The sequence below is a fragment of the Thermobia domestica genome, chromosome 8, assembly GCF_964235325.1.
Source record: "Thermobia domestica chromosome 8, izTheDome1.hap1.1, whole genome shotgun sequence".
Classification (NCBI taxonomy): Eukaryota; Metazoa; Arthropoda; class Insecta; order Zygentoma; family Lepismatidae; genus Thermobia; species Thermobia domestica.
In genome coordinates, this window is record NC_137461.1 from 90,493,473 (window position 1) to 90,509,002 (window position 15,530).

The following is a 15,530-nucleotide window of genomic DNA, read 5'->3' on the forward strand; positions in this document are numbered from 1 at the left end:
GTCTTTAAATGTGTACTCACCACATATGTAGCAAAACACATCAGGATGGTTAACACAACTTCTTCGACTTGAACTCATTTTATGTTCAGGCCACTAACACGGATGTTAAATATAAAGCCTTAGTATACGCGATACAAGTTATGATTTCAGAACAAAACTCACATGTTCCAACATGTCACTCCACCTGCAAGACAACAACTACGATCCACTAGCCAAGTAGAATACCAATGCAATCTAGTGGACGTTCCTGGAACTACTATATGACTAGTTTCCGTTTAGTACCGACAGATAGCAGCACTAATGAGAAAAGAGCGCCGTTCTTCCAAATAGAAATCTCTATAGAGCACAGTAGGATTTATTTGAGTTGCAGAGTTTATAAGATCATATTCAAACTTGTTATTACGAGAATATTTGTATTTCTTTTGCTTATTTTGTATACTATTGCAAGAAGCATGCAGAAATAGTGGTTACATCATTTATAATTTACATATTTATTTTGGATTGTAATATTTCTTCCACATACATTGTAACGTAAATAACACTACTGGTACAGTAGCCTGTATCTACCAAAGTAGAGCTGATAGAAAAAAACTGCTTACATTATTGGATTCAGCGCCCCACACATAGTTAAAATCAGCTCTAAAATTTTAGGCACCAAGAAAAAAATTTTTTTCTGTAGGCCTGTGTTATCTGTTCACTTCTTTTGGATGGAAGGTAATGTATGGAAAACTTAGAGAACATTCACTTTATGCTCGATAGACAAGCAAAAAGAACGAGTATAAGGAAGAAACTCTTTATAGCAAGGTAAATAATATTGAATCATTTAACTTCAAAATAGATTTAAAAAGATGAACTTAATGAAAAAAAAATCATTAATTATAATAAAACACGACCAAATTACTGAAATATTACAATCAATTGGAACAGGAAAATAACCGTGAAGTAAACAATAACATTAGCGTAGAATCTAAACTAGGAAGAAACATTAAAAATATTTTACAGCTTACAAAAATTATTTTACTACTGTTGTAATTCGTACATTTTCCTCATGGCCACTTGTTGTCCAGTGCCGCTTCATCATAGGGGGTCCGAATGTCACTAAACCCAGTGCTGGGCTTATTTATGATAGGTGCCAGGGCAGTCGATCAAACTGACAGTTTTCAGCGTTGCCATGTTTCGGGGGCATTTTCACCGCTTCATGCGTGTGACATAGACAGAAAAAGATGCGCGTAGTCTTGGACTTTAAGTCAGTTTTTTTTTTTTTTTTTTTTTTTTTTTTTTTAAGTTTGTGAAAATTAAACAATAGATTCCATAGATTCCAACACTAAGCGTGCTGTACAAGATAAAAGAGAACCATATTAACATTCGTGTTTGACAAAACATAAAATGAGCTTTGAAAATTCTGTGACTTTGTTTACTCGTGTTTATTTATTTTTTTAAAAAGTTTCAGTTACTTCGGGAAGTTTCGAATATAAGGCAACGTCGAAGAATACTTTGACAGATACGTTATATGACGGAAGGATTTGTTATTTGCATCACTTGCATGATGTTTTGTAGGTACGAGGAAAAGGGAACAACGTCTTTGAGTTTCTGAAACTCTACGTAAGGAAAAACGATTTTACTATGCACAAAATAGCGGGTCTACGAAATTATATGCACGTGGGAGAAGTCATACACAACATTAAATGGAACACCATTGTAAAATTAAAAGAACACATTAGAGACGTGTGTGTGTGTGTGTAAAAAAAAAAAAAAATACGAATTAATAATTCATAGATATGTCATTAAAGAAATTAAAATTTCGTGTTAGGCGGAAAATAATTTGAAAATACAGATCAATGAAGCAAGGTGAATAAGATAAGAGAAAAACAATAAATTGTTATGCAAGTCAGTTGAATAAACAATAGGAAAAATTAGGAGAATTTTTGTGCAAATAGTAGCACAAGGAGTAAAACACGTACCATCACATGGCGAAAGGAACTGAAAAAAGCATATGGCAAAAGCATAGAAAAGTTATCTCACCCAACAAAAGGCTGTTGAAAATATATTTTTGGATAAATTTAATACGCGTTGTAAGTCGGTTCTTTCTTTTTTATTATTTTTTACTTTACTTACTTATTTGACTTTATTTATTTTAAATCTTTATCTTAGTAACCTCTTATTTCTCACTTTTATCCTTCAGAAAAGGACCACATTATAGATCGAAGTATTAAGTGGAGCTTTAGAAAAGCATACGGAACTGTGAGCACATGCAACACACACTAGTGTATAATCCACAATATGGGTTTTTAAAATTTGTATAAGGATTTTCTAAAGGAACACTTCTTACCACCAGAAAGAAGGAAAAAGAACACCTATTTATATGAAATTAAAAAATATAACATTGTGCAAAGGATATTCTTAAAAAATTTAGTATTTATCTTCTCCAGTGTTCTATATTTCATATGTTAAAGCTGAATTTTCGGTGGCCACGTCCGTCAACTTGTTCCAAACTTTTAGCTAAGTGGATTAATAAAATATATTTTTACAAAACAAAAGAGATTTACGAACTACATAGAAGGAACAAGAACACAATACGGAAAAGGTTCGGTAAGATTTAGAAAGGTAATGACAAAGATAAGCTCTACACTCCTCAATAAATACTATAATCAAAATGTTAATTTATAATTAATAATCGTATTGACATTTCTGCCATTAAAGGAAGTTTTATTTTAGAGTTTTAGAGCTTGCCTTTCTCACTACTTTCTTAAAACTTAGCAAACCCTTAATCCCCTTCTAGATAAAAGGTTTGAAAGAAAGTGAAAGCCCGACCACTGAAAATTGGAGAATTTCATACAAAATAATACACACCAATGCAATTATTAATTTAAGTAAATCAAGAGTTTTCTTCTTCAACTTATTTTTAGTATTCTTCAGAAAAAAAAAAAAAAGTCGAGACTGGCTCTTTTGGAATACAAAGCCACATGTATGAATTCTGATTCTCTTAATTCTTCTATTGCCCTCCCTGTTGGTTTAGTGGTTACCACATATGCTTTTGATGTACGAAATCCCAGGTTCGGTTCCCAATGGAAGAGTTCGGAAATTTGAACGCATTACTTCTTCCGGAATTATCTTTTTCTTTCAACTGTACGTCCATGTCTCACATAACATCAGTACTGCAAGGGACGCTAAACTCTAATCCAACCAACCGCAGTTAATCCTCTTTATTCTATAATGCTGTTCTGTGTACTTAGGCTGTGAAGCGTTATTTCTTTTCTTTTCTTTAATTTTGTAGTTATTTCTACACCTACTTTTCTCAAGTACAGGGTCCGGCAAAAAAATCTCCCATAGAGAATCATGTCGGCCAAATCCGAACCGAATTCGAAATGCCCGTTGAGTAGTAATCACAGAATCACCATTACGAATATACTCTTCTACAGCAAACGCACGATGCTTACCGAGCCACGCCATTGCAACTACTGGAAATGGCATGTATACCCCTATCGATCGATACCCTTTCCGCAGCCGTATCCCCACCACAACTCACACTACCCTCTCCAAATATGGGAGGTCTTTCTGCCGGACGCTAAATAAATTACACAGTTAAGGTTATGGAACATCGACTCATTTTTTATCATCTATCTGATTTACACTGAAAAGTATTTTACTTGTTTCATTGACATTAATAAAGGTAATTATGTTCTGATTTCCACATAACTGCGTATTTTGTAAAAGTGACATGAGTTTGTACATAAATTTAATTCAATTTATATACAAACCCTCATAAACAAAGAATGTTCAAATAAAGTGCACATGAAATCGGAACTTTAACATCCTTATTAACTCAAGAAAAAAAGGAAAATATTTCTGCCCTCTCCGTTGGTCTAGTAGCTAGCACGTATGCGCGTATGCCTTTGAAGCATGTGGATCCGGGTACAATTCCCCGTGGGAGAGTATTTAATTTTCTTACCACATTGCGGTGAATGGGATTCTACCCTAAACTGTACGCCCACCTTTAATATAGCCTCGGAGCTTAAAAGGGGTGCTATGCTTAAACAAATAATAAAGGTAAAATATTTTCGCTTATAAATTACCGAATGAAAGGTAACGTCGGTATTTAACAATCATAAATAACACGGTTGCTTTCTAGTTTCTTATATAATTATCACGTGGGTATGTTGTATAAGGATGTGGATGTGTGTTCTGCCAAAACCTCACCACAGCAATTGTAATTATAACACATTGTGGCAATATCTAAGTTTATTTCTCATTAATTCAGATAATAGTTGTATGTATATATGTAGTGTTATAGTAATCAGTGTAACAGTCCGGTGAACTGTATATACTTACAATCATTTATTTAACGTATGGAATATATTATAGCATAATAAAAGAATTTTACCTACCTTTATAAAATAGTATTCCTTATTTAGACCCGTATTGATACTCTATATAATTTCATTATTTTCATTAGTGTTGCTATTACAAAGCATGATCGATGAACTTGTTGCAAAGTATAATTTAAGCTTGTTCTTGCTCCTCAAGGATGGATGCTCAATGAACGCATCTGAATATCGATCTTTCAAACAATATTGGTTTACATAAAAATATTAAGAACAGTTAAAAAAAAAAAAAAAAAAGTTAACTATACACTTACTTTATCGTATCTTCATTTTTCTTCATATCGGCTTCTGTAACGGTATTAATACCTCCTTTGTCTATAAGTTTAGCAGCTGCCTGCAGAAATAAATAAATAAATAATAATAATAATACCTTGTTGTTGATGATGAAGATAGGCACCTTTTACCGTAGATTTAAAAATAAAACAATTATTTTCCACAAAATTAGACAGTGGAGGGTCTGATCAGTATTATTTGTCCTCATATTAACACATGTACAGGGTTTCACAAAAAGATCGGGACGGTGGAATATCTCGAGAAATACACGTCGTATCATGAAATACAAATACATGTGGCAAATATATTTTTAAATATTTCAGCGTGGAACAATGAATTCACCCGGGTGCCCCCTAAGGGGGGCAACTTGAAAAATTTAAATGGGACCCCTCAGTTTTTAGTGCAGATTCAAATGCAACACACAAAAATACGTAACTTTTATCTGTAACATATTTGTTTGTTTGCTCGATAGATGGCCCTGTAATCACAAAATCTGTTTTATCGAGCAACACAACTGAAACGTCGGGACGGTGGAATATCTCGGGAAATACGCATCTGGGCATGAAACTAAACAAAAATATATGGGTCTAATATGTTTGCCCCCTAAAGTGTGTGTGCAAATGAACGAACTTGGTCAACCCCTAGAGGGGGTGGGTAGAGGGGACATTTGGAAATGTGACATGGGAACCTCCAATTGTTACTGTAGGTTCAGATGCTGCACACAAAATCGACGTAACTTTTATCGGAAAAGTTGTTTTGCGTTCTTGACAGATGACAATGTAATATCAAAAAGCTGTTTTATCAAGTGACGCATGAAATGTACTTTCGAGCAAGAGATACAAATACTGTATACCTGCTGAACGTTTATTTGAATTGTTTTATTGCAGTTATCGTTACTGCAAGCTGTAATCATGAGCGCTGACAGATAGGGAATTATGGGGCATTTGCTCCCTCTGGAATTTAAACTGCCCCTAATTTTGTTAAATTATCTCTACATGTGAGAACTCATTGTGCACAATTACCTTTTTAATGGTAGTTTCTCCCCCCCCCCCCTCCTTGCTCCCATTTTCTGAAACATCGTGCTTCCCTCTCCTCGGAAAAAGCCTGCGAGCGCCCATAACTGTAATCGCAACAACTAAATATTTCTTTCAAAGTGCACAGAAATGTTGGAGTTTAGAACGCACGCAATATTGCAAATTGAACGTTGTGCTCCCAAGAATGAGGACAACATTAGGCTAAAATAGTTCTCCGCGAAACGGAGGCATTAAAATCAAATCAAACAAGCATAAAACTACCCTAATTGTCAAAAGAGTTGTTTTTATATCGACGCAACGTTTGTCATCGACGTATATGTCAAATAAGTCAGCGAAATAGAGCTGGTAATTGTGTTTGTAGTTGCTCTTTAGTTCCTTGCGGAGTAGCCTCGACATGTCTGCTTCGAGTTAGTTTTGCATGGAAGACACTGCACAACAGTTTTTATCAGTGCAAAATTAGTTATTTACTCCAGAGTGGCCTGTTACGGCTGAGAGATAGTAGCGAGTAGTGTGGAATGAGTGAGAATCGAAATCCTGCCAGAGACTTCCTTATTACGAAGTCTTATTGTGAAACCAATTCGAGGTGTTCATTGTGAGTGAATGTCTTGTAAATTAAGTGCACTTTAGTGGCGAAGGTAATGTCAAATTGTGGTGATCTCGAAGTGCTGGACAGATATTAACTACTTGACGACATGGCCACTCTTTCTGAGCACGACAGAATAATTATTTTCATGATGAGCGGATGGGATGATCGCCAAAGATCGTATGCTGATGTTAGGGCGCTATTTAACCAAACATTTCGCGGTCCAAACGATCTCATTTCAAAGTCGACTGTCGAGCGCACCGTGCGGCGCTTCAAGGAAACGGGAAGTGTAAAGAATCGTCGAATTCCTGAGTGACCAAAGTCATCGACTACGGCCGAAAAACAGCTTGACGTTGCATTATCCTTCGTTGAAAATCTGTAAAGGTGCTCAACAACATGATATCAGTCGCATGACTGTCCACAGAACTTTGAAGGCAATCAAGTTTCACCCGTACAAAATTCATCTGATACATGAGTTAAATGAAGATGACTTCGACCGTCGTATGGAATTTTGTGAACATATGATGAGGCGCATTGATGACGATCCTAACTTTCTCACTAGATTTTTTTTTTTTTTTTTTCAGACGAAGCCACTTTCGAATTAACCGGTCACGTTAACAGACATAACTGTGGATTTTGGGCTGACAGCGATCCTCATTGGTCGGTTGAAGCACATACCCAATACCCTCAAAAATTGAACGTCTGGGCGGAAGTGATGAACACCTCCATAGTTGGACCATTTTTCATTGACGGGAATTTGAATGCTGGGAAGTATGAAGATATGCTGCGGAACGACGTACTTCCAGCAGTTAGAGACATTGTAGCGGATAACAGCCGAAACGTGGTTCCAGCAAGATGGTGCGGGCCCGCACTATGGTGTAAATGTGAGGCAATTTCTGAATGAGAATTTCTCCAAAGGTGGATTGGCAGAAGAGGTGAAATTGAGTGGGCAGCTCGTTCTCCTGACTTGTCGCCACTGGACTATTTTCTCTGGGGACATTTGAAGATTCGTGTGTACGAAAGGAAGCCTACCAACTTAGATGAGCTTCGGCAAAGCATTATTGACGAAACTGCCCTCATTGAACCCAATGTCATTAGGGCTGCTGTAGATGCATTCTATCATGGAATAGGGACTTGTCAAATCGAACAAGGTACGCAATTTGAGCACTTACTATAACACACTGGTTACTGGCAAATATCGTAGGCACCAACAAGCACCCCGACGGTAAGAGGCGAGGTGATGCACCGACAGAATAGACCCTGGAGGGAATATACAGCTACTCAGGTACGTTCACGTAGCTGTTCCTATGTAGCACTACAAATAGTTAATTTATCGCCTGTTGCTATATCTGATGTACACATTAGGCCTTTCCACTTCAATATGAATGTTTAATTTTAGACTTCAGTTGTTTCTCTGATTATTTCCTGCTAAGGTGACTAGAATAAAATATTTTCGATAACAATTCGGCATGCCTTTTTATATCTTTTGATCGGAAGCGCATTTCGTGCATTACAGGGATAAAACAGTTCTGCCACTACAGTGTCATCTCTCAAGAACACAAAACAACTTTTCAGATAAAAGTTGTATATTGGTGTGCTTTCCATCTGAACCTGCAATCACAACTGCGGGGTCCCATTTCAAATCCCCCCCCCCCTGTCTCACTAAGGTGTATCCATGTGTTTTCATTTGCACACACATACTTTACGGATCAAACATATTAGACCCATATATTTTTGTTTAATTTCATGCCCAGATACGTATTTCTCGAGATATTCCACTGTCCCGACATTTCAGTTGCGTTGCTCGATAAAACAGAGATTTTGTGATTACAGTGAAATCTATCGAGCAAACAAACAAATATGTTGCACATAAAAGTTACGTATTTTTGTATGTAGCATCTGAATCTGCACTAAAACCTGGGGGGATCCCATTTTAACTTTTCAAGTTGCCTCCCTCTGCTCCCCTTACAGGGCGCCAAGGAGCATTGATTTGCACCAGTTAAATGGAAATCAAACACATATTTGACACGTACTTTGTTTTTTCATGCTCGGACGTGTATTTCTCGAGATATTTTCCTGTCCCGATCTTTCTGGTGCGTTACTCAATAAAACAGATTTTTCGCGATTACAGTGCCATCTGTCAAGAATACACAAACATGTTTGCAGTAAAAGTTACGTATTTTTGTATCTAGCATTTGAATCTGCACTAAAAACTGGAGGCTCCCATTTAAACTTTTCAAGTTTCCCCCCTCTGCGCCCCTTACGGGGCATCCGGGTGCATTCATTGTTCCATTCTGAAATATAATTTAAAAATATATTTGCCACGTGTTTTTGTATTTCATGATACGATGTGTATTTCTCGAGATATTCCACCATCCCGATCTTTTTGTGACACCCTGTATAATTAGCTTAAAAGTACAGATGGTTATCAAAATAATAAAATCACCTGAAAAAAGTGCAACTTATCACATTAATCTGGTGTTGGACCACTTTCCGCCCTTAGTACAGCTCTGATGCGATCTGGAATTGAATCACAGAGGACGTGAATGGTAGTAAGTGAAATATTACGCCATCCCGCATGCAGTACATCATTCAGTTTCGTGAGACAAGGTGGAGCCGAAAATCTGTGCCGGATAAGTGTATCCAAAACGAACCACAAATGTTCAATTATGTTCAGGTTCGGAGATTGAGTGGACCAGAGGTATTCAACTTCATCCCAATGTTCCTCAAATAGAGTACAATAGCTCCAGTGATAGCGCATAATCATCCTGGGATATGGTGTTACTGTCTCGAAACAACATATAAACTATAGGATATACATGGTCCTCTAAAATGGTAACACTATCACAGACAATGACACGACCAGTAAGCGTCAGCACATGACTCACTGAAGACGAAGATATTGCACCCCACAACATCACAGAGCTACCATGTTTTACAGTTGGGCGAAGATACTGTGGATCAACCTTCTGTGAGCATTCGCCACACATAAACACGGTTCTTGGTTTGAAATACGATAAAAGATGGCTCATCTGACCATATCACACGCTTTCAATCATCAGTAGTCCATAGTGCACATTCGTGCCACCAATGGGGTCGTGCCAAAGGGTTATGATCCGTTATCAGTGGTTACGCCCGTGCAACCTGACCCTGTATGCCCATGTCATACAACTTACAACGGACTGTGATTGTTGACACAGGTTGTAGGAAGTACTACTTAAGTTCCTCCCTCTCTTACACCGCAGTCGCACGACGGTTCTGAGCAACAATCCGTTTTAATGCTTGGCGAGATCTATCACTGAAGACTTTCTTCCAACCACTGTCCAATGTGACACACCTAACACACTTGCCAATTTCATCATGCTTGCACCTCATAACCGAGCACCAACAATTTACCCTCTTTAGAAATAAGAGAGGTCGGTCGTTTTACACTGTCACAATCTGCTCAGTTCACTGCATACTGTCGTTCTACTGTTCCTCACGTAGGAGTAGTGTAACTTGCTCTAACAACACTGCCAACACTCTTAACACCCACGCTGCTATCGCCGCCTGACAGTTGCCAATCTAGTTTCCCCACTTCATATGTTTCCATTATTCTGATATAAAGTTTTAGTATCAATTACTTAGTCTGTCCAAATATATACCGGATGATTCACGAGGAAGTGGAAATTCTATGGGCGCTGATAATGTGGGTGATTCTAAGCAAAAAACTGCCCATGAACATAGATCTTATTCACAATGGTTTGTGAGCCAAAGGTCAAGCTAACGACTTGCAACTTTTCATCATTGTTTGGCAAACAACGAGTCACGCTGTGCTATTCTTTGTTTGCCTCGGCGACAGTGTTGCCATCATATCCCCACAAATTATTCGAAAAAAAAGGAAATATTTTCGAGAAATTTTGGAAATTTTCCTTTAAAATTTCCATATCATGCGCGTCAGAGTACCATACTATACACCATTCGAAAGGTCACTTCTGCATCTTTCCAACGCGCTATAGCACTTCCCAGAACAGCGATTACATGCCAAGTAAAAAAATACTTTTCTGTAGGGAGGTGTCAAAATGGTTAACATGTGGCTTGCAAACCGTTGAGAATTGGGCCTATGTTCATGGGAACTTTTTGTTGTTTACAATCACCCATACTATCAGCATCCAAAGTATTTCCACTTCCTCGTGAATTATCCTTTATAGTTATATATTTTAATACTTTCGCAATTTATAGTCCTTTTTCCCGTTAAAATAGATAATACTTTCATTGAATATTAACAATATAGAGAGAGTACGCATCTTCTAGAGGGCGTGTATTTTTAAATAATAGTGACTTATTTCCTCTTGAAAGCACTGTACTTGCATGTCGTAAATAGGATGTTTTGATAAGCTGATTTAAAAGAAAGGACGTAAAGAAACAAAAACTATATGTCTACATTTACTGTAATCCAATTTCTGAGTATTAATATAGTATTCCTTAAAGAAAAGAGCATAAGTTAAAAAAAAAAAAAAAAAAAAAAGATTTAACATAGAACTGAAATTTTTATTGTTCTAGTAGACAATAGTAAGCTGATATTAATGAATGAACTGATAGTATTCCGCACTTTTAATATCGTAGCCAGTCATCCTGAAGAGATTTTCTCAGATCATCAGGCAAATGCTACGGTGATATCTTAGCTATGCCCTAGCTAACATCTTTCCCAAGTTTTCCACCTATACGTTATTGTTAATTGTTGCTAGCGTAAAATGGTTTTATAATTGTATTTAAAACTATTTTAATAAACAAATAAATATTACATTATTATATTGCAATTAAACATTTACAAGATATAGGGGTAAAAAGAAGAGCGAATTTAAGAACTAACCTCTATTGAGTTATGGACCTTTAAACCTTTAACTATATTGTCCATTCTATATCCTCTGGCCAGAAGATTATGGATTTTGACTTCAAAGAGTCGTACATGCGCTTCTGCGCACGATTTTTTTAGTGATAACACATATTCATATGCTCTGGCAGCTTCATCATAACGCTGTAATGAAAGAAATGAGTTTTCTTTTATATAATTTTTATCGTAAACGAAGGAGTAAATACAACTGCTGTACCACTTATATTTATTTTTGCAAGTATTTTATTAACTTAAAAAATATTCCAGTTTCGTAATATGAATTCTGTCGTTCGACATCTTGTTCACAAAGTATATGAAACATTACAAATTATTATATTTTCATCCGGTTGCAGACTTCGACCTACACCCGATTCTGCTGATCAGGGGTGATTGCGACACACACATGCTGGTCACCAATACTATGAGACTTGGCTACGTGTCGCTTCCAGCGCAGTTACGTGACTGAAGTAGAAAGTTTAAGTACCGCTCTTACCACAGGATCTCCAGGATCTGCGATATCGCATTGTCCCTGCCATTGTCACATTCACCCCTGAACTGGAGAATCGGGAATTGGCTGAAGTGTACCAATAGATGTCTATAGCGTGACTAAAGGTGTACACGCTGGACATTTGTAAGGTGTGAAAATGTAATTTAATTGTTACTGCAGGTTTCGTTTTATAATACAAGCGCACGTCTATACTTCTGTTCGAAAACATCGCTATTTGTAATGTTTTATAGACTGATTGAATACAGTGTATTTGAGTATATTGGCCCTTGGCATTTCATTTATAACTGGCGTGAGCTGAACTATTTGTGAACCATGACTGACCTTCCATTCCACCCAATGAGTTATAACAGTCTACGGAAGGCTGCTCTTTTCCTTAAATATACCTTGGACACAAGGAGACAACGTTGTCTGATAACTACGTGAATTTCTGTTCAAGCATTGAGAAAATAGTAATGGTTATTGGAATTATCAGCTATACTATAATGTCAATCCAATAAATGATTACCTTACCCGTTAATTTATCAACAGAAACGAGAAATAAGAAGTAATTCAAATATAGGTCCCTTGAGACAAAAATCTTTCTTATGAATACGAATTAGAAAGGAGTAAATTTAATCGCATTTGTGTAGTTCATTTAAATATGTTCTCATAACTAAACCCCTATATATGGTGAAGAGAGGAGGAGGAGGTTAGATGGCTGAAAATTTAGAAGCTCTCATTTCACCAATAGTCCTTATAATTATTGATCCAATTCATCCTTCAGTTTACGAATTTTGGAAGAACTTACAAAATTCAGAGCAGCTGATTCAGTCTGGAAGTCTTGATTTTAAACTAAAGATGTTGAATTTATTGTATTATAATGGATATTTACTGTGCAGCAGGTATTTTACACTGTCAGATTGGATAATTTACTCGATTGCAGTACTGTACTTTTCCTCTTTCTTTCGTACTGTAATTATGAATATTAGACACTGCAGACTTAGTGTCAGAAATTACAGGCAACATCAGACCGTTATTGAGCCATTTTAGTCCGTTGAAACGAGGGATAAGTGTTCTGTTATTGAATTTTATTTGTTTCATTATACACTGTGTACTTCTAAACCTCTATTAAGCGCCACCAATGTCTCTTCTTTCAACTCGTCAATTTTGGTTTCTTATGTTCCCTGATACTGAATATTTTTCATTTGCATTCATCCCATAACACTGCAAGCTACCATTAAAATAGCATGATGTACGTTTTTGCGTAATTTTTGTCCATCGCCAAAACAAAAACTGTTCTCTCCCGTTACATATTCTGTTTAGAATAATCATAAGACTGTTGAAAGCAATGAAGTACTATAATTGTGTACCCAAGAAAGAAAGAAAAAAAATACAATAGATACAATTTGGAATAAATATATGACTCTTCACTCTAGAAGTGCGTCTACTACTAAGCCAGATATGGAATCGTGAATACACCTACCAAAGCAGCATGATCCGGATTCCGTTTTCTTGATAGCTGTTTTAAGATCAATCTACACATAAACCGAAAAATGATACACATATTTTAATATATTTGCTTTGATTAGTTTCTTATCTTTATTGTTATCTGTATTAATATAAAGTACTTACTTTGAGGCCTCGAAGTGCTTCACCCTTCCTGTAATAGCCCTTTGGATATTCTGGAAAAAATTCAATTGCTTTCTCTGCATCTTCAAGTGCTCTGAAAAATAAAGAAAAAAATCAGAAATAAAGGCGACTTTCATTCATATTAATGATTCTCTATTGATCCTGATGACATTACTAGCTCCTGATTTCCAAAAATTATACATACATACATATAAGTGCAGAATTGTGAATGAATGCCTCATTTGAACTATTGTGCTGCCAAAATGTCTTGAGCCGTGGCAAAAATGCGAACTAAAGCTCACACCCTCACACGCCCACGCGTTGAGCCAATAAGGGTTCAGCTGTTGCTAAGCGAGAGAAAGTGAGTGGAATTCCGTCAGCCGATAGCGAAAAACTCCCATTCACAGTGAATTTTCCCTTCGGACTTTCTTATTATATTAACCTTAGATGAACATAGTTTGGAATAATAATGTGGACGAAAGGCCGTATGCTGCTTCGTTATTGTACTCATCATTTAAATTAAAGTGAATTCTAGTTCCAGGAAAAAACTACGAAAAAGTAAATAGTCTTTTTTAAGAGGTCAGAGATGTAAGAAAATTTCAAGAATGGTGTGCCCAAGACTACTATAAATGTGATTTAGCTTACTCAATATTTAAACTTCAAAATTCAAACTGCTGTACTTACAACACAGACGATTTATTGATGATACAATCTTATATACAAAATACATTAAATGGTAAACGATATATGATAAATGATACGATTAAATCTTATATATAAAAGAGAACGCACAAATCCTTTGTTCCCTCATCACGCTAATACGGCTGAACCAATTTCTTTCATTTTTGGGGGGTTATTAGGATTTGGACCCTAGATGGTTTTTATCATATCACTTTAATTTTTAATTACCAGTGTCTTGAGATAATTGACCATTCAAGTGTCCATAACGTACAAATCCTTTGTTAGTTCATCATAGGTAAAAATAAACGTATTTATATGCAACCCGCATGACCGTGTCACTCGGCGGGTTAACATAAATGACAGGCGATATAATGTTAACATTTACTGCAATCTTCTATGGTTTTTATCATATCACTTGAAAGCGAAAAAGTAAAAATTATCTAAGTAACAAAGTTTATTGCGTTCCGGGGTGACCGCAGCGAAGCGGGGTGAACGCTGCTAGTGATACATATATGAGAAACATAAGAAACTACTAATCTATACTATAAAATTGAAAGTGACTATGTTTGTAACTCTTAATCTCTTGAACCGCCCGACCGATCTCGATCAAATTTTCAACGTAGATCCGGTTCTGGCCTGGGAGTATTTTTAGCTATTTACTTTGACGGTACAACTTAGGGGAGGAGAGGAGGGAGACAGAGAATACATAAATAAAACTTAATACCTCGTGAACCACCCGACCGATCTTGATCAAATGTTCAATGTGGATGATTTTTGGGACTGGGATGATTTTTATCATTTCATTTTGACGGAGCAACCTAGGGGAGGGGGTGATATACAAAAATCAATAAATATAAAAATAAAAGCGACTATGTTCGTGAATTAATTACTTTTGAACCACCCAATCCATCTCAATCAAATTTTCAATATACTGTATGTGAAGTTCAAACCTAGGAAGTTTTTTTATCATTTCATTTTGATAGTAGTTCTTAGGGGAGGGGAAGGGGGAGGGGAAATATATGAAAATGAATAAAACTTAATAACTTGAACCACCCGACCGATCTCGATCAAACTTTCAACATAGATGATAAGGTTCGGGGCTGGGATGTTTTTGTTTTTTCACTTTTACGGTGCAACCTAGGGGAGGGGGAGTTAAGAGATATATATGTAAAAAGAATAAAAATAAAAGTGACCGCCTTTGTGACTTCATCACGCTTTAACTACAGAACCGATCTTAATCAAATTTTCATTATGAATGAAGTTCAGACCTGGGGTGGTTTTTATCATATCACTTTGACGGTAGACCTTAGGGGACGGGGAGGGGAGGGGACAGATATGTAAAAATAATTAAAACTTAATAACTCTTGAACCACCCAACCGATCTCGATCAAATTTTCAATATGGATGAGTTTCGGGACTGGGATGATTTTTATCATTTCATTTTGACGGAGCAACCTAGGGGAGGGGGTGATATACAAAAATCAATAAATATAAAAATAAAAGTGACTATGTTCGTGAATTAATTACTTTTGAACTACCCAATCCATCTCAATCAAATTTTCAACATATGAAGTTCAAACCTAGGAAG

At 36.4% G+C, this 15,530-nt stretch overlaps 1 protein-coding gene across 2 annotated transcripts in view; it reads right to left on the reverse strand.

Moving 5' to 3' along the window:
• Positions 1 to 15,530, reverse strand: part of LOC145693071 (uncharacterized) — a 55,377-nt gene that overhangs the window by 21,978 nt on the left and 17,869 nt on the right. For both annotated transcript variants that reach the window (XM_081768748.1, XM_081768749.1), the window contains exons 3-5: positions 13,265 to 13,355; positions 11,125 to 11,289; positions 4,637 to 4,716 (exon numbers count right to left, since the gene is read on the reverse strand). In XM_081768748.1, coding sequence (XP_081624874.1) covers positions 4,637 to 4,716; positions 11,125 to 11,289; positions 13,265 to 13,355 — 336 coding nt within the window. The remainder of the gene's footprint in view (positions 1 to 4,636; positions 4,717 to 11,124; positions 11,290 to 13,264; positions 13,356 to 15,530) is intronic.